General features: G+C 38.1%; 1 protein-coding gene across 1 annotated transcript in view; it reads left to right on the top strand.

Annotated features, from left to right (window-relative positions):
- Positions 1–22,481, top strand: part of LOC136877482 (condensin complex subunit 2) — a 204,642-nt gene that overhangs the window by 33,255 nt on the left and 148,906 nt on the right. Inside the window, exon 4 of the mRNA XM_067151574.2 lies at positions 15,226–15,318. Within this exon, the coding sequence (XP_067007675.1) occupies positions 15,226–15,318 (93 nt within the window). The remainder of the gene's footprint in view (positions 1–15,225; positions 15,319–22,481) is intronic.

Below are 22,481 nucleotides of genomic sequence, written 5' to 3'. Positions count from 1 at the left end.
CAGTTCTGAATTTTCAACACAGTGATTTTGTTCTGTTTTTTTAAATTGTATTGTTCTTTTCCATCTTGTATCATTTGTTTTCATTTTGTTTAATCTTAGATTTAACACATTTTTTAGATTCAGTACGTAATATGTTAACTTTTTTTCACTGAATTATCTCAACGTTTTATTGCTCCATCTAATGATGGAAATGTTGTGTATTGTATTGTTTTATATTTCTGTCATGTCTCTTTTCTTTTTCATTTGTTGCTTCTTTATGTTTTTAACACATTTTTTGCTTTTATTATGTAAATAACTTTAACCCCTCCATCTTATTTTACTGAAGATCGCTCAAACAAGTCGAAACATGTTTTGAATTTTATTATTCCATCTAATGATGGACTTATATATTGAATAGGAGGATACATTAACTTTCCCTTGTAAAGTGGAGATCCTGTTATTATTATTATTATTATTATTATTATTATTATTATTATTATTATTATTATTATTATTATTATTATTATTGATTTCACTTGAAATAGTAAAACAAGAAAACACATGGTTTAAAGAAATACAAATGGATTTAGATGAATTGAAAATTACTACAGAGCAAATTGAAAATAGAGAAGAGAAGAGGGTTCTAAACAACAAATATACAAAACTATCACTTAACCATCAAAACGGAAGCAGTATGTTATATCAGCAGAACGGGCTGCAGGATTGTTGAGAATTAAGAAGTTTTGGGAGGAGAAGAAATTATAAAGTGTTAAAAATTACCTCATTTTTTTGTTCTTATTTTTTTGAAGATTTTATTGTCTAGGAAGTTTGATTTTGGTGCTCCAATGTGGGCGTCAACAGTGTAAATAAAAATTATTATTATTATTATTATTATTATTATGATTATTATTGCAACATCTTCCTTAAAATTTAAATAACCGGGCGAGTTGGCCGTGTGCGTAGAGGCGCGTGGCTGTGAGCTTGCATCTGGGAGATAGTAGGTTTGAATCCCACTATCGGCAGCCCTGAAAATGGTTTTCAGTGGTTTCCCTTTTTCACACCAGGCAAATGCTGGGGCTGTACCTTAATTAAGGCCACGGCCGCTTCCTTCCAACTCCTAGGCCTTTCCTATCCCATCGTCGCCATAAGACCTATCTGTGTCGGTGCGACGTAACGCCCCTAGCAAAAAAAAATTTAATATACTAATATTCAAAGTAGTACATTATGTTTATCTCTTTTTTCATTTATTTCTATTTTATTGCATGTTACTGTATTATTACTATAACAGCATGCCTTCTTTAAAATATGCTAGTTTTTTCTGCATGCACCAGCCAGACAAAGGAATAATCTTTTATTAAGGTAGATAATGTTCTTATCTACAGTATATATAATTGAAGAACTGAAGATCCATATACAGGTTACTGGGCTGTCCTCTGGTTGAAGTTCATACCATGTCTAATTTGGGACGTAAGTCCCATGCGGTATTACGAATCACAAGGAACTGAATGACTTGGCTGTGCAGTTCTGGTCTCATTACTGTGAGCTTCTATTCAGCTGATCTGGAGATGTTTTTCATGGTTTCACCATTTTCACTTCAGGCAAATGCTGTGAATGTACCTTAATTGATACAACAATCTCTTTCTTCCCTTTTTGTTGCCATAAAACCTGTTTTCAGTAGAAGAAGAAAAGGAAATCTTCACAATTAGGTATATATCAGTATGACTCAGGCTGGTTATTGAAATTTCTTGCTTATCAGAGTTGTAAATCATCAAGTGATATATAAAAATAGTCACCCCAATTTCTTTTGATGTAGTTTGACTCATTAGTGCCCATTGACTCATTAGCGCCCATGTACATTTCCTGTGTTTCTGTAATGGGGTAAGCTTGAGATGCAGTCAGCTTGCAAGCCGTAAATATGTTTAAAAATATCCCTCCCTTACTGCTTATTGAAGAAAGAAAGAAGAAAACAATATTCAAGCAAAAGAAAGGAAGGACAGTAGTAAGTTTCTTGAACTCCTGAAAATCACAATAAAACATACAATTAAGATATATCTATCCTTTTAGGAATATGTTTATAGTAATGTGTATATCAATATAGAGGCAGGAAATATATAAACTTAGAATAAGTGAATAAGGGGGAGAGAGCATCTCTTTTTTCTTTCTTAATTCCTCTTGCTGAGCTCAGTAGCTCAGGTGGTAGAGCACTGGCCTCCCAAGCTCAGGTTGGCGGGTTTATTGATGGCTCAGTCTGACGGTTTTTGAAGAGGTGCTCAAATACGTGTTGTTGGATTTACAGGCATGTGAAAGACCTTCTGTAGGGCAAAACTCCAGCACCTCTGTATCTTAAAAAACGTAGGTAGTGGGACGTTAAAACAATAATAGGTTCGAACCCCACTGTCGGCAGCCCTGAAAATGGTTTTCCGTGGTTTCCCATTTTCACACCAGGCAAATGCTGGGGCTGTACCTTAACTAAGGCCACGGCCGTTTCCTTCCCACTCCTAGCCCTTTACTGTCCCATCGTCACCGTAAGACCTATCTGTGTCGGTGCGACGTAAAACAACTAGCAAAAAAAAAAAAAAAAAACCAATAATATTATTAATTCCTTGGCGAGTTTGAAAGCTGACCTAATTTCTGTTCATGTAGTTTGACTCATTGGTACCCCTATATGTTTCCTGAGTATGCTTGAAAATATGACCAGCCTGCAAGCTGAAAATATGATTTAAAATCTCCCTTCATTACTGCTTTTGAAGAAAGAAAGAAAGAGATGGAAACAATATTCAGGCAAATAATAATTATTATAATGTTAACTGGATGACAATACGCTACAACCTCTCCTCCAAACTACCCAACTGATTTGGAAGATGACTCAAATACCATCCAAATGGGTCACAGCTCTTATTCCACCCCTTCATAAAAGAGGTGATAAATTGGATGTCAATATCGCGGCATCTCTCTTCCTCATGTTACTTATAAAATCACTTATAAAAAGTCTCCAAAGCCTTACTCACTAGAGCAATAGAACAACTTGACTCACTAATAGGTGAATACCAAGCTGGCTTCCAAAAATCCAGATCTTGCACAGAACAGATCCAGAATCTAGAAATGACTATTGCCTACCTGAAACTCAGAGCCAGACCATTTGTCATCACTTTTGTAGATTTCCAGAAGGTTTATGACACAATTGATTGCACAACCCTTTTCCAAGTTCTCCAAGAATTTTTCCTAACCAACAAGACCCGACAGATCATTCAAAATACACTCAATGGTACGTCTTCCAAAGTGAAATTCAGATCTGAGATTTCTGAAGCCTTTCAAATCCAAACAGGACTTCGGCAGAGAGGTGGACTATCACCACTACTTTTCAACTGTGCTCTCTAGAGGGTCATCTGGGAATGGAGACCTGTTCTCTAATCTAAAGGAATTCCTAATGGAGTTCAAATAGGTTGAACTCGTAATGGTATCAGTATTGACTGCCTCGCTTTTTCAGATGATCTCGCTCTCCGTACATCATCTCCTTAACTAGCTACTCAACAAATCAATTACCTGCAAGAAATGAATTAATGAAAGGAGGATTATTCAAAAAATTCTTGGTCCCAGTCTCAGAGATATTGTTTACAGACTACGGAGCAACTTAGAAATATACACCTACACCGAAAAGATATCAAGTGTAATCTGGAAAAGAAGGATAACATTTTACACTCACCTCTTCATATTGCCAGCTGAAAGAATCTGTAAATGTTTGTTGTCCTTCTTCAGAAGTCTCAAAACGATTCCTCCTTGGTTGGAGATTGATAAGGATCTTTTAAATTATGGAATTTCAGAAACAGACATTCAACTCTGAGCACCACTCAAACACAGACAGGTTCACCAAGAAGCCCCAACTCGACTGAAGCATGTCCATTCTGATGCATAAAAGAAAGGACACTCTGAAAGGATGAAAACCTGTTGGGCCCGCAAGAAGACAAACAGTTGAGAACTCGGGGTTCATAGCAGTCGTAACGATAAATAATAATAATAATCATCATCATCATCATATGGCCTCAGCTACCATGTGCAGGCATTTTAATTTGATACCATCTGCCTGCTCATCAATTTAGACATTCCATTTTACTCTAAATGGCAGAGTAAATCATATCTCTTTTGGGCATTCATAGCTGAGTTTTAATAAATTTTGTCGGGTGAATACCAAATGCATCACTGAAGATCTTTTACATGCCGACATCCTGCGACGTAGAGTATGGATTGAAATTTTTTGAGTTTTTTTTCTGCCCTTCAAAAATCTGACTGCCTCTGCCAGATTTGAATTCACTGTCTTGGTCTCCAGAGGCCAACACTCTACTAAGAGGGAGCTATTCAAGCAAAGGAAATGAAATACAGTTATATTCCAAGTAAGTTCTGGAACTTTTAAAAATTACACTACAAAGATTTTTTAAATAACTCATTCAAGACATCTCTCATTTTGATTCTTGTTGTTTTAAGGGGCCTAACATCGAAGGTCATCGGCCCCATCTCTCATTTTAAGAATATGATTATTGTAATGTGTACTTAAGGTAAAGGCAGAAATGTAGAAAAATAAAATCAAATGAGGGAGAGAGTGTGTGTGTTTCTTTTCCTAGATCCTCAGTGAGCTTGAAAACTGACTTGGTTATCAATATTGTAGTTTATTTCATAAGGACACTGCTACAACTTAAATTTTACTTGGGTAAGGGAACCTCCATTATTGTTGATTATATTGAGGTTAGTTTATTTTGACAGTGTTTGGTGATTTTAATATGTAACTAGTCAAGTTGGTAGTAGTGATGAACCATGTAGGGTCACCATATTTGCTTTTTAGGAACCAACCTTACATGATTTCAGGTACGCAGTGGTTGTTTTTCTTGAGTACAGTAAAGTCCTGCAAACTTTTCTCAGTGTAGACTAAGAGAGTGACAAATCACAAAAAAAATGGCGAGTTCTATGGACTGAAATGGATTATTCATAACATATGCTGCTAAGCATTATCTATCATAAGTAGAATAAGCAATAGTGGTAGTTGGAAGTAGAAGACGTTACAAATTAGCTCTGCCAGAAATGGTTATCATTACCTCATATCATTCACAAAACATATGTGCTTATCTTAAACTCTAGGAATGTCCAAAGGACACTCACAAATAATACAACTTGTTATGAGGGCCTTTCTGCCCAAGCAACACCCATAACCACATGCATTATGGGTATGCTTGAATTTGGTTGGTAACATGCTGTTAATCTTAGTATCGTTATTTATCTACTGGTGTAAAATAGAATACAAACTTGGATACTGTAAAGTCACTAGCAAGTGACGAATTGTATGGAATGTTAAGTTATCGAGTAATGGGTTTGCGGGACTTCACCGTCACATATTAGTGATACATGTTTTCTCAAAGCTATTTCTTGTCAATATGTCATTGTCCTATTCCTGTATTCATTGATATTACTTAATTGTTATAAGTTAACTTGTCAACACCCAGTGTTGCCTGCAGGTACACTGCTTTTGAAAGGTAACTGTCCCAAACTGAAAAGTATTATTGGGCTTGTTTTTACTCTCTAGTCATTGTTGAAACTTACCCAAGATATTCTGTGTAAACGTTAGCTTATAGAATGTTATAATTGGTTATGTAGATTAGTTTTCTATGATGTCTAAAGTACAGTAGAAGTCCGTTATAGCGAGAATTCATAACAGCGAAAAATTTACTCGCTATAACGGATTGTCGTTATATCCGATTTTTGTATAAAAGTCGGAAAACCCCTCATGCACTTTAAAATCGGTATGAAACGGCAATCAGTTTGTTCAAAATTTGCGTTTCCGTAGATGATATCCACACTACGGCTTACTTGTTATTTTTCGTAATCCGATACTGCATGACAGTGTATGTTTAATTTCATCCTGAAAAAAATGTAGTTCCGTATTTCTCCGAATCCAAGATGAACCCCACTTTTTCATTCAAAAATTTAAATCAGGCTCAAAAAGAAGTTTGTAAAATCGTACAGGCCTACGCATTTTTAGAGTATTTTTAGACGCCGAACACTGACTTTCGTCACGCCGTATTTCATTTTTTTTTGCGGCTGCACAATTAATCTTAATTTCCGCGGGTTTAAGGACCATTAACTTAACATTGGCATCGTAATACCGAACAGAACTCGTTGAAAATTTTCCGGCAATACCTATTCCATGCGTCTTTATAATACAACGATCCATCAGGAAATTATTCTTTGCTGTCTATAAAACTGTTACTTTTACGCAGCGTCAGATATAACCAGGTACCGCTACGTCTCGCATGTCGGGTGCGACAAAATTCAACGGCTAGCGATGTATAGGCCTAATCGCGAACGTTGAAAGTCAACGAACGAGTTTATTGCGCCACGGTATGGCCAACCGCCCTTGCGTTTTCGTACACATACCTCACAATTTCATCATCGACTTCTTTAAAGCGTCCTTGTTGTGGACCACTGAATGCATTTTTTTTTACAGTACGCATTTTTTTAGCTCTTTGTCTTCATGCTAACGCCAAATATTGGCTTTAGTTAGGCCTATGCCGTATTTTCTTGCGGCTGCAATATTATTCTACATTTCCGAGTGTTTAATAAACATTAACTTAAAATTGGCATCATAATATCGACTAGAACCCGTTGAAAATTTGCCGGCAATACCTTTTCCGCGTATCTTTACAATACGAATATTCATCACGAAAATATTCCTGCTGTCTATAAACCTTAATTTTACTAAGCGTCAGGTACAATAGACGCGTTATGACTCTGCCACTGAGTAGCCATGGATTTTCTAAGAATTCGAAGGGTCGCATATTTTGATGCCATTCTGAAGTTTGAGAAACACACACACTGTACTCTGTACAACCGGATGTGTAGTAAAGAAGCGGTGGTCAATGAGTTCTGTGCGCGTGTGAAAAGAAGCAGCGTGGTTACCGCGATAGTTGCCAGAGGTATCCATTAACTTACTGTTAGGCCGCGAATGCTACAACTCTTGAGTTTTCGCATGAGATTCTGAGAAAAAAAAAAAAAAAAGGTCTTGGATTCGGAGAAATACGGAATCACTCCAGAGATCTCTGTGGCAAACACCTCAGCTTTCTTCTTCAAACAACGTCACCTAACCTAACCGTATATGTAGCCTATCATGAAAACATATTTGAAACGCATGTAGAGAAATAACTTCCTTGTGAAAAATGTACATGTAAATAGCCGTAACTAGACGCGAGAAGATACGAAATATCTTCTGAAATCAGTGATGCACTCTGTCATGTCTTGAGGCGTATGACATTCTTACGTAATTTCCGTATATAACATTAAAATTAAGATATCGTTTATTCAGTGTTTATTTTTACGAGTTAACAACTGCTATCGGCCACGTTATTTACGTATTTATTACGAAAACGCGTTATCCTCTTTCATTTCGAATTTTCTTTAGAGAACAGCAGTCGATGGGTATTACTAATCAATTCCAACATCGCCTTTGAATATCAACAAGAGAGCTCGCAAATGCACAAAGTGAGAAAACTATACCGTACCGAAGATGATCGATCGCATTTTGTTGCAAACGTTTCAGTTTTCTTATTCAAACAGCGTCACGTATCCTAACTTAAGCGTACTATACGTATGATGAAAACACTCTTCAATCGCCGGTAGAGAAATTATACCTTTCTCGCTATAAATTTTCATAATAGCCTTTCCGTAATTTAACCAGACGCGACAAAATACAAACTAACATATGAAATCAATTAAGCCCTCTGCCATATCTCGAGGTGTATCCCATTCTTACTTAATTGCAGTATTTAGCCTCAAAATTAAGCGGTCGTTTAGTCAGCCTTAATTTTTAACGAGTTAACAACCGTTATCGGACACGTTATTCACGCATTTATTACGAAAATATGTTCTCTTTCATTTTGAAGTTTCTTTACGGAACAGCTGTCGACGGATATTACTAATCGACACCGACATCGCCTTCGAATGCCGACGAGAGAAATCGCTAGTGCACATAGCGAGGAAACGATGCCGAAGGTAATCGAAGGCATGCAATATCATCGCTGGGGTGCATAAATATCGGTAACGGAAAAAATCGCGCGCGCTTAATCGCTCGTAATAACGGATGCGCCAGTGATAGGGTTCTCGCTGTAACCGAAGGACAATATACAGGTTAATATAGGAATTTTGAAGGGACGGAAAAAAGCCGTCGCTATAACGAGGTTCTCGTTATATGCCGTACTCGCTATAGCGGACTTCTACTGTACTTGTGATCAAGAGCCTACTGGTTCACATTCCTCATAAAATGTCTAGTACTTACATATATTTACATTTTCTTGTGGGAGAACCAGTTTTAGAGAAGTGGGGTATGATCAAAATCAGCGTGTCACCTACATATTTACAGGGTGGGCGAGAAGTTACGATTGGAAAGATTTTCAAGTAACTTAACATACAGATTCACTGTTTTATGGATCTGGAAATGTGTTCTGAGTTGAGAATAATTTTCATCCCTGCCTGTATTATGTCTGTCTTCTGGTAGAGGTCACTCAAATGACAAACATACAGTCAATAAGTGCTATGCGTCACTCCATGAAAATATGGCATGTGATCGCGGTCTTTTTTGCTTGTAGTTCTGGCAACTGCTACCAAGGTGACACTGTTGTAAACATTTGTGTTATAATGGTGCATACAAGCAGATTCACAATTGAAGAACATCTTTTCGGTGTATGGCTGCATTGGAAAAGGAACAAACGGGTGAGACATATGATGAAATTAGGGAAAGCAATTTTAATCACTTCAATAAAGAAGCCCCTGCAGAGGCTAATCTTCGGTAAGTGGAAAGAAAGACCTTTGCAAATGGGTCTGTGTTAGATGCACCACGCAGTGGAAGACCCAAGAAATATAATGATGATAATGAAGTCACTGAACGCTTAAATGCATCATTGCTTCATTCACTAGCAAAATCCACAAGGAAGTGGTTGGCAGAGATGGGCATTCCCAGAACCTCCATGTGTCATTGGCTGAAGAATGAATGTTACCGTTCATTTCGACCTAGCAGCATCAGCGAATTAAGTGAACACGATGTGATACGTGCGAACAGTTACTTGCAGCTTTTCCAACATTAGCGGCTCGCTGTAAGGTTATGATTAATGTGCAGTGTACCTTAGCTCCCGGTCTCTAAATGTTTATATCTGGGCGAAAGACAACCCTTCTCAAGTTATGCTATGGGCCGGTGTTACCAGTGACCTCATCATCGGGCCGTATATCTTCAGTAGGTCTGTGACAGGGAATTGTACCACCAGGTGTTTTCTCATTGACTGTTACTTGAACTTGACAAAGTTGGCATGCTGAACAACGTAGTTGTGCAACAGGATAGGGCCTCTGGACACTACTGGACTCCTGTTTGAAGTTGAACAACCAGTTGCCGTTATTGGTTGGTCGTGGAGGGCTTCTTATATGGCTGCCTAGAAGCCCGGACTTAACAGCATATGATAATTGGCTGTGGTCCTTCTTAAAGGAAAGGATTTCCGCAACTCGTATGTCTTCTGTTGAAGAGCTGAACGAAGCGATTACCTGTACCCTGAAAATAATCTCTCCCAAAATGCTGCACCAGGCAAGCAGACACACATGGCAGTGAATCCAACTCTGTGCCGAGAATGATGGTCATCATACCGAGAGAGTTTGAAATATGTAAAATCATTAATTTCTCTCTTATTCCATTCTTGCATGCATTTTTTTCTGTTAAATACAATTTTTTGGCTTTTGTGTTGCTTCTTGTTTCAATACAGTAACATTAAACATTTCTGATCGTGACTTCTGGCCCACCCTATACATGTTATTCTGAATGTCAGTATTAGAGTTATGGTACATTGTTTGTTTCTTCTTTAGGTTGGAGGTTCACAAGATTGTGGTGGATTCTTTGTTTGTAGTGGATTCAGAATCAAGATCTACTTCTGACGTAACGTTCATCTCAATAATTGCTGTCAGCATATGCCCACCTAAATGATTCACATCTGTATCTGCCTCATCAGCACTTTCTTCTTCCGTCTGTCCTCCGTAATCGGGAGGAATTAGCGTGAAGTGAGTAATACTGCCCAGTTCATTGTGAGCTTTATGGGAAACCAGCAGAAAAAGCCTACGTTTGTGGAGCTCCTATAAATATTAGAGTTCCACATGAAGTGAGACTGAATCCTTGAAAAAACTGAATGGCCTCTGCCACAAAAGAACGAGAATTATGTGCAAGAAGTGCCAAGGAAGTAGGACTGCATATTCAGTGTTGGTACAGCTTTCACACGAACAGTCAGTAGAACTAAAGCCTCTGATACCAAACGGGACCACTGGGCGAGTTGGCCGTGCGGTTAGGAGCACACGGCTGTGAGCTTGCGTCCGGTAGATAGTGGGTTCGAACCCACTGTCGGCAGCCCTGAAAATGGTTTTCCGTGGTTTCTCATTTTCACACCAGGCAAATACTGGGGTTGTACCATAATTAAGGCCACGGCCTCTTCCTTCCCATTCGTAGGCCTTTCCTGTCCGATCGTCGCCATAAGGCCTATCTGTGTTGGTGCAACTTAAAACAAATAGCAAAAAAAAAAGGAACCAAATGGGACATGATGTTGAAAGTTAATTCATTATTTTGTTACTCAAATTTTTCTCATATATGATATTATAGTAAAAGTGAATATTTGATCAAATTTTCTCTTCTAATTCTTATAATGTAATCATTTTATTTCTAATAACAATAATAAAGCAATTGTTATAAAATGTATGTTTTCTGTTAACATAATTTGCAATTTCTACCTGTAGGTGACACCTCATTTCTGTCATTTCTGTTACTGAATTTGGAAGTTTGACTTTAGATTCCTTCATTTAGGAAAATGTCTTTAAGTTATGAACATCAGCAAAAACGACCTTCTGACAAGCATTGGGCATTGACGAGTTAAATGTCAAGTACACTTAAAGATCAGCTAGGAAGCTAATTACAAGATCCTATTTAGGAAGAACACTAATACTGGAAAGAGGCTGGAGCATATCCACTTCAATGGTATCAGTCTAAATTTTTGAAGCAATTGTTGAAGTAGTATGAAATTCAATGGTTTGCTAATTGGCACCTGCATTCAAGAATCTTGTATGCATATCTTATCAATAATACTCATAATTGCACTAAACAGCTCGAAGAAATGCATCTACATGCATTGGCAAAATCAACCATATTACTTTCACAACTTTTGGGGGGAAGTGAAGGGGGGGGGGGGGGGGTTATGACATAGCAACCAATGAACTCATTATGTAATAATGAAAATACTTCGAAGAGAACATTTAGTATTGTTTTTATTTTTATTTCAGCACCAAACAGTGGGTATCATTAAAATGTGTAAAAATCTGCAAATGATGTCAGTTTTCTTTCAAGTGTTTCATTGATTTTATGACCATCTAGCCGTTAGTAATAGTGGGTATTGCCTCCCTGTGACTGTATGACTGCTATCATTCACTACTTCAACCCCTCCGTCAGCTTCTGGATGATAGTCTGGTTGATGTTATTCCATTTTTTCACTTGGAGTATCTTGTAGCTGATGTAAGTTGCTTTGAGGAGGCAGATGACTTTTAACTCTTTATTTCCTAGCATACCACATATATTTTCAGTAAAGTTGATGTCAGGACTTCATGTTGGCCATGCCATCTTATTCAGTCCAACATTTTGTTGAAACTTAATCTATAATCTTTGCAGCATGAGGATGGACATTGTTATGTCTTAACAGGAACTGCTCGCCAATAAATGAGCCATATGGTACCACATGTTCAATTAGAATCTCATTGATATACTTTTGAGCAACCACAGATCCTCGGTCAGTTTAAACAAACGAGTTTTGTATGCAATCCCACTCCGCATCTTTATTAATCTACACTAGTGTCCGAAAGTTAAGCATAAGTTACGAGTAAGCAGGGCAATAGGAAATAGACCGCAAATCACACGACATATGCACCTACCAAACTTATGTGTTTGCTCTGTATAGGAAAGGAGTTTCCGTGCTTTGACTAGCGACATAACCACAAGGTAAACACAGCCAGTGTCTGCGCCCCATATTCCCTCAGTCGTGTTTGCCCTGTTATAGTGTGTGGAGTGTAGCCTTGTGGTGAATGTGACAATATAATGGCACAACAACGCCATTTGGACCCCGTTTTGCAGGGTAGAATACTCGGCCACTTGGAAACAGGCCAGACACAGATCGAAGTCGCTGTATCCTTGAATGTGCCACAAAGTGTCTTTTTCAGGCTTTGGAGACGATTTTGAGACACAGAAGATGTTGGTCGTAGGTCAGTACCCGGTCGACCAAGGGTAACCACCCCACAGCAGGACCGATATCTGGCCTTAACCGCCCGACAAAATCGGAGCGCACCTGCAAGACAGTTGTCGGCGGAGCTTGCAGCTGTCTCAGGGGTTGCCATTTCCCAGGAAACTGTGTACCGGAGGCTCAGAACATAAGGGCTGTTCGCCCGACGTCCAGCGGTGTGCGTCCCGCTCACTCCAGCACAGAGACGGGCCCGTTTACTATGGAGCCGTCAGCATCGAAACTGGACCATGAATGAATGGAGGCATGTGCTCTTCACAGATGAATCCCGCTTCAGTTTGCAGAACGATTCCCGTCGCACATTAATCTGGAGAGTACTGGGTAGTCAGTACAACCACAGGAACATTCTGAAACCGGACCGGTGTGGTGGTGGCGGCGTCATGGTGTGGGACGGCATCATGTTGAATGGCCGTACGGACCTGCACATCTTCATGGGTGGTCCGAGGACCACTGTTAAAGCTTGGAGATACAGGGATGAGGTACTGAGACCACATTTTTGACTCTTCAGAGGTGCGGTTGGTCCAGGCTTCCTCTTATGGGCGATAATGCCCGACCGTACCGCATTGCTCTGGTGGATGAATTTCTGGCTGGGGAAGACATTCATCGCATGGACTGGCCAGTGAGGTCTGAGGATCTGAATCCTATAGAACATGCCTGGAATGCATTGGGGAGGTGAATTGCATCCCGTCAGCCTCCATCAAGGACCCTCCAAGACCTTCGCATTGCTCTTTCGGAGGAATGGAAATGACTGCCACACTTGGACCATCTAATAAAGTGCATGTCACTTCGCTGCGAAGCATGTATGGCTGTTAGGGGTAACCATACACCCTATTAACAACATGGGTTGTTGTGGAAGACATTGCCAAGTTTTGTTAGTTGTTGTCAAAGGTGTACCTTAGCTATCAGAACCTTTCTGACACTGTTTTTATGGACAAGTTGTGTGACATGTGTGTGTTTCAGCTTCCATATGTTCAGCAATCCACTTGACATTCGTATGAGGTGGTATGGCCTTGTTTAGTGATTATGCTTAACTTTTGGACACTAGTGTAGCTTGGAAACTGTCAAATGACAAAGTAAGTTGAGAAAGTTTCTCCTTTTCTTCTACACACTCTTTCACATTCAGGGAATCGTTAAGCAAAAAATCTTTTGATGAACATAGACTCCACATTCGCCTTAGGTCCAAGAAGCAAATTATTATTAACCATATAAAGAAAAAACTTTGATTCATCTGTGAACTGGACTCATCGCTATTCCTCCAAATTCCAATTAGCGTGATTGTGAGTAAAACATAAACGTTCAACATGATGTTGAAGCAGTTTTGAACCTTTAGCCAGTCTTCTGGATTTTAATCCAAACTCCTTCAGACATCTTACAGCTCTCTCACTCTCATTAACTCTTCTTATTCCTCTAGGGCTCCTCTGGTTTCAACAGCCAGAGAGTGACGATCTCTCAATATATTGGGGATAATAAAGTGGTCATCTGTGAGTTGAATTTGCTCACCCTGAACCGAGTCTCCTGTCTCTGGTACACTCACCCCCTGTGGGTGAGGGACACAGATGAAGAATACACCCATGGTGTCGTAAGAGGCAACTATAGGGGGCGACCAAAGGATTATCGAATTAGAACCATGAGACTAATTGTAATTAGTACCACCACGCAGGGGACACCATGGGTCGCTTTTACTTGCACATAGTACCACTAGGTTAGGTATATCATAGGTTTGTGATTAGTAGCAACAGAGTGCGTTGCCAGCTTTTACAGTACCTGTGATTAGTACCACTTTAGGAGCGACACCATGGTTCTGGCTTGCCTATTATTAGTACCCCCTCTATGAGGAACACCACGGGATAGTACGAGTCCCTGTGGTTAGTACACGTATGTGATGAACAGTATAGGTTTGCATGGCCTGTAAATAGTGCTGCAGTGTGCAAAACACCATAGGTCTGCATTATATGTGCGAATTTCATTGTGTGTGAGTAGCACCATAATGTGTGGAATACCGCGAGTCTATGCTACTTATGATTAGTACTGCAACATGACAAATACTATGGTTCTATTTTCCTAGCAATAAGTACCATTATGAGGGGCCAGTGGCTTGGATTTTGGACCCCTTTCGACTACAAGCATCATCAATTCAGTATCGTGCTATAGAAGCAGTCCCTTGGTCAGTAATACTATTGGTTAACGTTGGTTTCTGTGAATGTGAGGCATTGCGGGTCGGATCCACTGATTGTTTTAAATTCATATCCATCCATTCATTCTTCGTCCTCACGTTTTGAATTCTGGTCAGTGGAGGATTTTGGACTTTTAATTTGTTGTTACATTTTGACTCATTTCGTACCATTAGGGGCCAATGACCTAGGTGTTAGGCCCCTTTAAACAACAAGCATCATCGTCATCTGGTACACCCTTCGTACAGTTAATTGAGGAACCCCGTGAATTCTAGCCACATAACATTGACTTTCCCCATCTTCCATTAATGTGGCTACTCTTGCTGAATCAGAAGGACATAACAATATTTTTACACAGCACAATCACAAATGAGCTTACTGATTTGTTGAAACACTTCAGTTTCACTTGAAATGAGTGAGAATTTAAGACACTATATTACAAGAAGAATCTTACTTTCAGTTTTTTTTTTTTTTTTGTTATTTTGTACACTGTTATATTGCTGCATGTCACAAAATTAATGAATTGCAGCACACCTAAAATTATTTTCACAAAACTACAAATGACAAAAATGTTGAAGACATAGGTGGTCGCTCCTTTTCTTTCTTCGGTGAATGTATAAATTGTTTTCTTCCATGTTTTCTCTTAAAAGAACTGTTGAAACCTTATCTACATTATCTGTAAATTTCAATTCCTCTTTCATTCATCATAATTTTTATTTTTTTATTTTTTGCAGAAAATCAATACCAAGAATGCATTCAGCTTGCAGCTGATAGACTATATGTCAGCCATGTTGAAGAAGAAGGATTCTGCAATGAATAATTTTCAGGTATATCTTTTTAATTTATGATTTACTTCTGCATCTGGTGTGTGTAGAGAGAAGCACAGTTAAGGTATTCCAGTTGACTTGTCTAAACAGAGAATTTTACTTAGCTTCCTGAATTCCTGTCAGTTTAAACCTACATAAAATAATAATAATCATTTTGCTGTAAATTTATGAGGGAACAGCCTTTCTGAAATTTCATCTGACGTGCTAATAAACTAACCTCTGAAATCGGTGATGCATACTGTCGTATCTTGAGATGTATCACATTTTTATTTATTTACTGCACTTAGTACTAAAATCAACTGTCGGGCTGAGTGGCTCAGACGGTTGAGGCACTGGCCTTCTGACCCCAACTTGGTAGGTTCGATCCTGGCTCAGTCCGGTGGTATTTGAAAGTTCTGACGTCAGCCTCATGTTTATAGATTTACTGGTACGTAAAAGAACTCCTGCGGGACTAAATTTTGGCACCTCGGCGTCTCCAAAAACCAGTAAAAGTAGTTAGTGGTATGTAAGGTCAATTACATAGTTACAGTAGAACCTTGATAATTCGAAATCGATTAGTTCAAAATCTCGCCTAATTCGAAGCAGCTCTCATTCCTGGAAACATGAGGTACAGTTTTGCATGTTATTTAAGTCGTTTAATTCAAAATACGGATAATTTGTCATTCGAAGAACAATGTCTGTCCGTTACCGAAATTCAGACTTTTAATTTGAAACTGCCTTTATTTATTTATTTATTTATTTATTTATTTATTTATTTATTTATTTATTTTATTTATTTATTTACATTTTATGGCCTTCATTGGACCACTCTACCCAACTTTATACAAAGAATTTTTTAGTTTCCTGTCAGCCCAGTACTTTTTTCATTCTCTCTGATCTTATCCTTCTTTCTTCATCGGAAATCACCCTTCCTATTGTCTGTTTGTTGATTCTGATTTGCAGTCTGGTTTGTTTGTGAGTTTCTTGATTTTGTCGGTTTTGTTTCTTAGGTCTTCCACTGTAATTTGTAGTTCATCCATATCTTCCTTGATTTCTGTAATCCGTTTAATGTTGAACTTACTATTCCATAATTTTTCCATTATTCTCCTGATGATCCTGTTCTCTGGTGTCCTGATTAGATGTCCAAAAAATGAAATGCGTTTCTTCCTGATTGTGCTCATTACTGGTTCTATTTCCTTGTAGACTGTTTCATTAGAAGCTACTCTCCAGTGTCCATCTTTTTGGTATGATTTGTTGATGCATGTTCTAAAGATTCTTCTCTCTATCTTGAGTATTTTGTCTATTTGTGCAGTGTTAGTTGTTTTGAAGATGTATTCGCTTACGTATGTTATTTTTGGCTGAGTGGCTGTTTTGTAATGTTTTAATTTTGTTGCTATTGACAGACCCTTTTTGTTGAGAGTATTATTGGTAACATATTGTGCTCTGGTCAGTTTATGTATTCTGTTATGCCATGCTGGCTTTCCATTGAGGTTCTTCTTCTTCTTCTTTTTTTCTCTTTTCTAGCCTATTTCATTCCACTGCTGGATATAGGCCTCTTCCATATGCTTCCATCGTCTTCGGTCTTGAGCCACTTGGAACCAGCGTGTTCCAGCCAACAGCTTTATGTCGTCGAGCCATCTCTTCTGGGGTCTTCCATTGCCTCTCTTGTGTTCCCATGGTCTCCAGTGAACAATCCTAGAGGTCCACCTGTTGTAGTCTTGTAGAGCTACGTGTCCTACCCATTGCCATTTTAGTCTTGCTACTCCCTCTAGGATGTCTGTTACATTAGTTCTTCTGATGTCCTCTGAACGGATCTTATCCCTAAGGCTGATCCCTAGCATCTGTCGCTCCATGGCTCGTTGTGTTCGCTGAAGCTTGCAAGCACTTTCCTTCATCAGAATCATCGTTTCCAGACCGTAACTAGTAACTGGAAGCACCCACGTATTATAAACCTTGGTCATCAGGTTAATTGGAACATCCTTGTTGGTGAGGATGAATCTTAGTTTTCGGAATGCAGTCCAACTCATACCTATTCTGTGAGGAATTTCTCCACGTTGGTTGTCTTTTCCAAGTTTTATCTTGTGTCCAAGATAGATGTACTCATCAACAGCTTCTATATATTGGTTTCCCATTTTAAGTGGTCGACTGTCTGGGCTTAGTATTTTTGTTTTATTAATGTTCATTTCCAAACCAATCTTAGCAGAAGCAGTTTTTAATTCTTGGATCATGCTTTCTAGCTCATCTAGATTTTCACTTATGAGCACAATGCAGGTGGTTCAAATATAACCCGTTGATTTTTATTCCTTTATTATCCCAATGAAGGGTTTTGAATACATCTTCCAAAGCAAGGGTAAACAGCTTTGGAGAGGTTGTGTCACCTTGTTGAACTCCTTTGCCAACTGGGATTTTATTGGTGATGAGGTCTTCGTCCACTCTGACTACCATTGTTGCTTGATCGTAAATGTTTTCCAGGAGCTTTATATACCTTATACATACACACATAGCAGAGCTGAACATATTTTAGCTGAATTTTATCCATACATCTGGCACCCTTGTCTTAAAATTGGAAAGTGTTTTATCTCACATGAAGACTAATCTTTTACTCATGCAATTTTACAACCATATCTTTTAAACTCCAAGAACAGCAGCTGAGTGTACAAATGTAAATGGGACTTAAATACGAGAGTTGATGAATTGACCAACAGCAAGATACGAATGTTCATGTGCACGAAATGTTTTTTATATATTGTATTTTATCCTGTACATATATATATAAGTTAGTTTAAGTGAAGATATGTTTTATACACTAATTTTAAGACCTCAACATAATATTTTAGACATACAGTTGCAATATTGTACATACTGACATATATGCCAATTCACGATAAGACATGCCCCATTTGTATGTGACTAAATGCACATCATATAACATTCCTTTGACAATGCAATTTAATCAAAGCTTCATCATATAAATATATATTCATGGTTCAGCTGAAGATGACCTTGTATATGGGGTCGAAACCGGTCCTGTAGCTTAAAGCAATAAAAAAAGACATCTTTGTCGTCATCGACAATAGACGCACAAACGACAATACCCTTTTGGATAGAATAAACACTATAGACCCGCACATAAAATTCACAAAAGAAACTGAAAATAATTGCAAATTAAATTATCTTGATTTGACAATAACTAGGCACGAAAACCACTTGTCATTCAAAATTTATTGTAAACCCACTCACACATTAAATACGATCAAAACAGACTCCATCCACGCCAATACCCATAAAAAAGCAGCGTATCTATAGGGCCTTCAACATACCATTATCAAAAACCGACTTCAATGAAGAAATACAGTTGATTCAAGAAATAGCCAAAAATAACGGTTACAAGAAAGAAATGGTTAATACAATTATTCAAAAAATCAAATCTCAACCAAAAACCAAGCTGATGAAAATAGACAAACCTAAGAAGGACTATGCAACATTTACCTTCAACAACACACACATATATCCCTTGACTAATATATTTAAGAAACACAATCTCAAAATAGCCTTTAGAACTACGCACAGTAGTAGCAGCATCATACATAATACCAAGATAATCAACAACACTAACAAGTACTATCGCTCAGGAGTATACCGAATCAGATGCAACAATTGTAAAACAAGCTACGTAGGACGTGCCGGTAGGAACTTTGCAATCAGATACAATGAACACATTAATGCCGTAAAATACAACAATTTTTCTGCAACAGGTCAACATATGGACGAATGCAAACATAGTTTCACGAACATAGCTAACGATTTGATAATACTAAACACAAATCCCAAAGGCCCCTTGCTCAGTATAACAGAAGAACTGTATATATCATTGGATCAATATACCAACCCAAATTACAATATCAGTGAAATAACTGAAAAAACCAACACCATATTTAACAAAGTTATCCCTGCCTTAAAAAATTACTATCTTAAAATAGTCAACAAACAGTGTCCAACACGCGCCACAGTGCAGACGACTGACACACCCAACTCCGCCCATATACATACGACAGCAATTCCCCCCACCCACCTTTCCATTCCCCTCACAGCAGCAGATAGCAACACCAGGAGAACACGGCACAGTACACGCCGGGCAGCCAGGTTGAACGCAACTCATCCACTTCAGCAACAGTAAGTAACTACTACGGAAACACACATACAAGCAGACACTTTCAGAACACAAATTTCTAACTTTACTTTTCGTTTCTTACAGACATTTATCGGCAGTTATAGACAAGAGAAGAGCCACCTCCTAGCAACTGATATTTATACACTAACGCAAACTGCATTCAACGTTTTTAAGACATTTTCAACCTCAGCTGCACATACCTACTTTTGAACATACACACATTTATTGTTGACAACTGAAGATTGTAATCATACAAGTGGATGAACCTAATATAGAGTAGAATATTATGGAAGCACTCCATATGAACACAAGCACGGACATTTCCTCTTATGTTGGATAATTAAGTAAACAAACAAACAAACGCAAGATGTCAACTTCATTTCAAGAATGTGTTCCTATTCATCACACTGAACTTTAGCATGAAATGTGCATTTTAATGTGTAATTTTAATATGTACTGTGAATATTTTAATGTGTTTATGTATCTATATCTTTTAAAATAAGTTGATCAACACGATTTTTAGGCCCTCAGACACACTTAACATTAGATGTATACATGGCTGGCTTTTACTTAGAAGTATGCCTAATTTTAACCCTTATTACGTCGCTCTTTTTACTTAGCAGGGCACAATACCAACTTTGACTAATGTAATGTACAGCTGAAGATGACTTTATAACAAGAGTCAAAACCGGTACTGTAATATAAGAACGTAAAATAAACTTGTATTGATTAGGTGGGTCCTTTCTCTTCTATGATAAATGAATTCTTCAATCGCTTAGTGGTGCTTTTCTAATTCAATCTGTCCTGATTGTATCAATGCATATGCTCTCTGCTTTTTTTTTTTTTTGCTTCTTTTTTTTTTTTTTTTTTAAAAACCCTTTGAGCCCTGCATATTTGTTGGATTGAAACTGCATTGGCGCTGGGATTATTTTGGAGGAAATATAGTGTCGCTTCATATCATGAGAAATTTCTTACTTACAAGACCATTAAAGATTTAAATATACATGAAAACAAAAGGCTTTCATACCACAAACTGCGGAACAAGAAATACAGTAAAACATTTTTTTTTATTAGCATCACGGGACCGTACTCAGTCCGCCTGCTGAGCTGTAATACAGTCTTCTCTTTGCACTTCCTCTTCGATTTCCACATCTATTTGTTCTTCAGGAGCGCTGCTCGGACTAGTACTAATATTACTACTAATTTCACTGAAAAAATTACATTCCTAATGATCATTACTTCCTAAAAGGAGTTATATATCGGTAAATATCAGTTCTATACTGGCAGCCATCTTGTTTACAAGCGAATCTCAAAGACTAGAGATAGCCCACTTCAGACTAATATTACCAAGCACACTATCGATATATATTAGCAAAGAGCATATAACATTGCAAAGAAAGAGTCCCTTCACAAATCACAAATGCAACTCCCTCTGCCATCTCTTGAGGAAAAGTTGAATTACGTAGTAAAATGAGACTACTGAACAGTTCCATGGTCCGGCGTTTGGTCCACCGAGACGAAGCACGGAACGGTTCCGTGGCGCAGGCCCAATGAGTTAATAAGTAAATAAATGCTTAACAGAACAGGAAGTATATTGAGGCGACAGGTACTGAGGTAATGAAGCCTATACCTACACTTTTCTTCACAATTACTGTGTTTCCCACTATTCTTGCCTTTATTCATGTTGACAAATTAGATAAGCCTAGATACTGCAACAGCATATTATATCGTAAATGCCCAACGTATGATATATCATGCACCATTGGAAGACATTTGGAAGATATTTTAGAAAACCAGTATATTATCAAGAAAAGACATAATTTACATTATAGGCTATCATTCTAAATAACAATAATTAACAAGGATTAACAATCGGCAGTGCGGGATAGCTCACTAGTGCGGGTAGTGGACGTAATGAGAAATCGATATGGATGATTCAGAGATGCCAACTGTTACGTAATAATTATGAATTACCCATCATAATTACGCCCTTACGAATCACACACCACAAATTACGATTTTTTGCTGATTTTTAAATCTAAGTGTATGAAGTGTTCAAAGGGATACACATGGAAGGGCTTTACAGCTTCAGTTCTCAGAATATTATTTTCGGATTTCTCAGTAATCATTTATACCCCTTTCCTGTCCCTTGTTTAAGAATATCTCGAGTTTTCATGTGGTGAACACAGTGTGTGCTTCCAGTAGCGGAAATATAGGCACGTATGAAATGGTATATCTTGCGGAGTTGTCTTTGTTCGTCACGTGATCAGACTTCCATGCAAGTATGCGAGTTTTTGTCTTTGTTTTTGAGGCAAAGTGGTGACAAACTCCGTTTAATTGTGAATACTGTGTGCATGGCTGTTGAAGAAGTATTTATTGCGATTTTGGTTGCCAAATTTACATATATTGCTCTTCTAGGATATATGCTAATCGTGTGTTAGGAAATGCGAAAGGTTTGAAATAGTGAAGCGATTTTTTGTGCACGAAAATACGTGTGATTACGTTACCTTGACTAGAGACGCTAGTAATAAACCAAAAATAGTTCAAAAATTTAGGGAGAAATACTCAAAAGAATAGCCCTGTTTACTGCGTTCCTCAAAATCTCATTCACACGTGTTTTTTAGTGTGTGTAGCCGTGATTTTTCAGATGTGCATTATGAGGAAGAACAAGACTGAATTCCGTGCTAATATGTATTCCGAACTGTTAAGTGCTCTATAGTGCAGAGGATGCACATGATATCGAAAGGAAAAAGCATGTCACCAGTGTGTGTTTACCAAACAGGAACTACAAGCTGCTAAGGCAGCAACTACAGCACTCAACAAAAGGAATGATCCTCCAACCTCCACTCAGACATGTACTGCAGATCACCTGTTACTTTAGCAGGTAAGAATCATACACTCTTTATATGCCAGTCTTTGAATATGTTACATCTGGTTGAATTGTATGTTAATTGATTTTCAATGATATGTAAGTTAGCTGGATCTAGAAAATTAACAACGCCCCCCTCACCCC

This window comes from Anabrus simplex, chromosome 1 (genome assembly GCF_040414725.1).
Source record: "Anabrus simplex isolate iqAnaSimp1 chromosome 1, ASM4041472v1, whole genome shotgun sequence".
In the NCBI taxonomy this organism is placed as follows: domain Eukaryota; kingdom Metazoa; phylum Arthropoda; class Insecta; order Orthoptera; family Tettigoniidae; genus Anabrus; species Anabrus simplex.
Note: the sequence above shows the minus strand (reverse complement) of the source record. Positions and strands in the feature narration are given on the sequence as shown.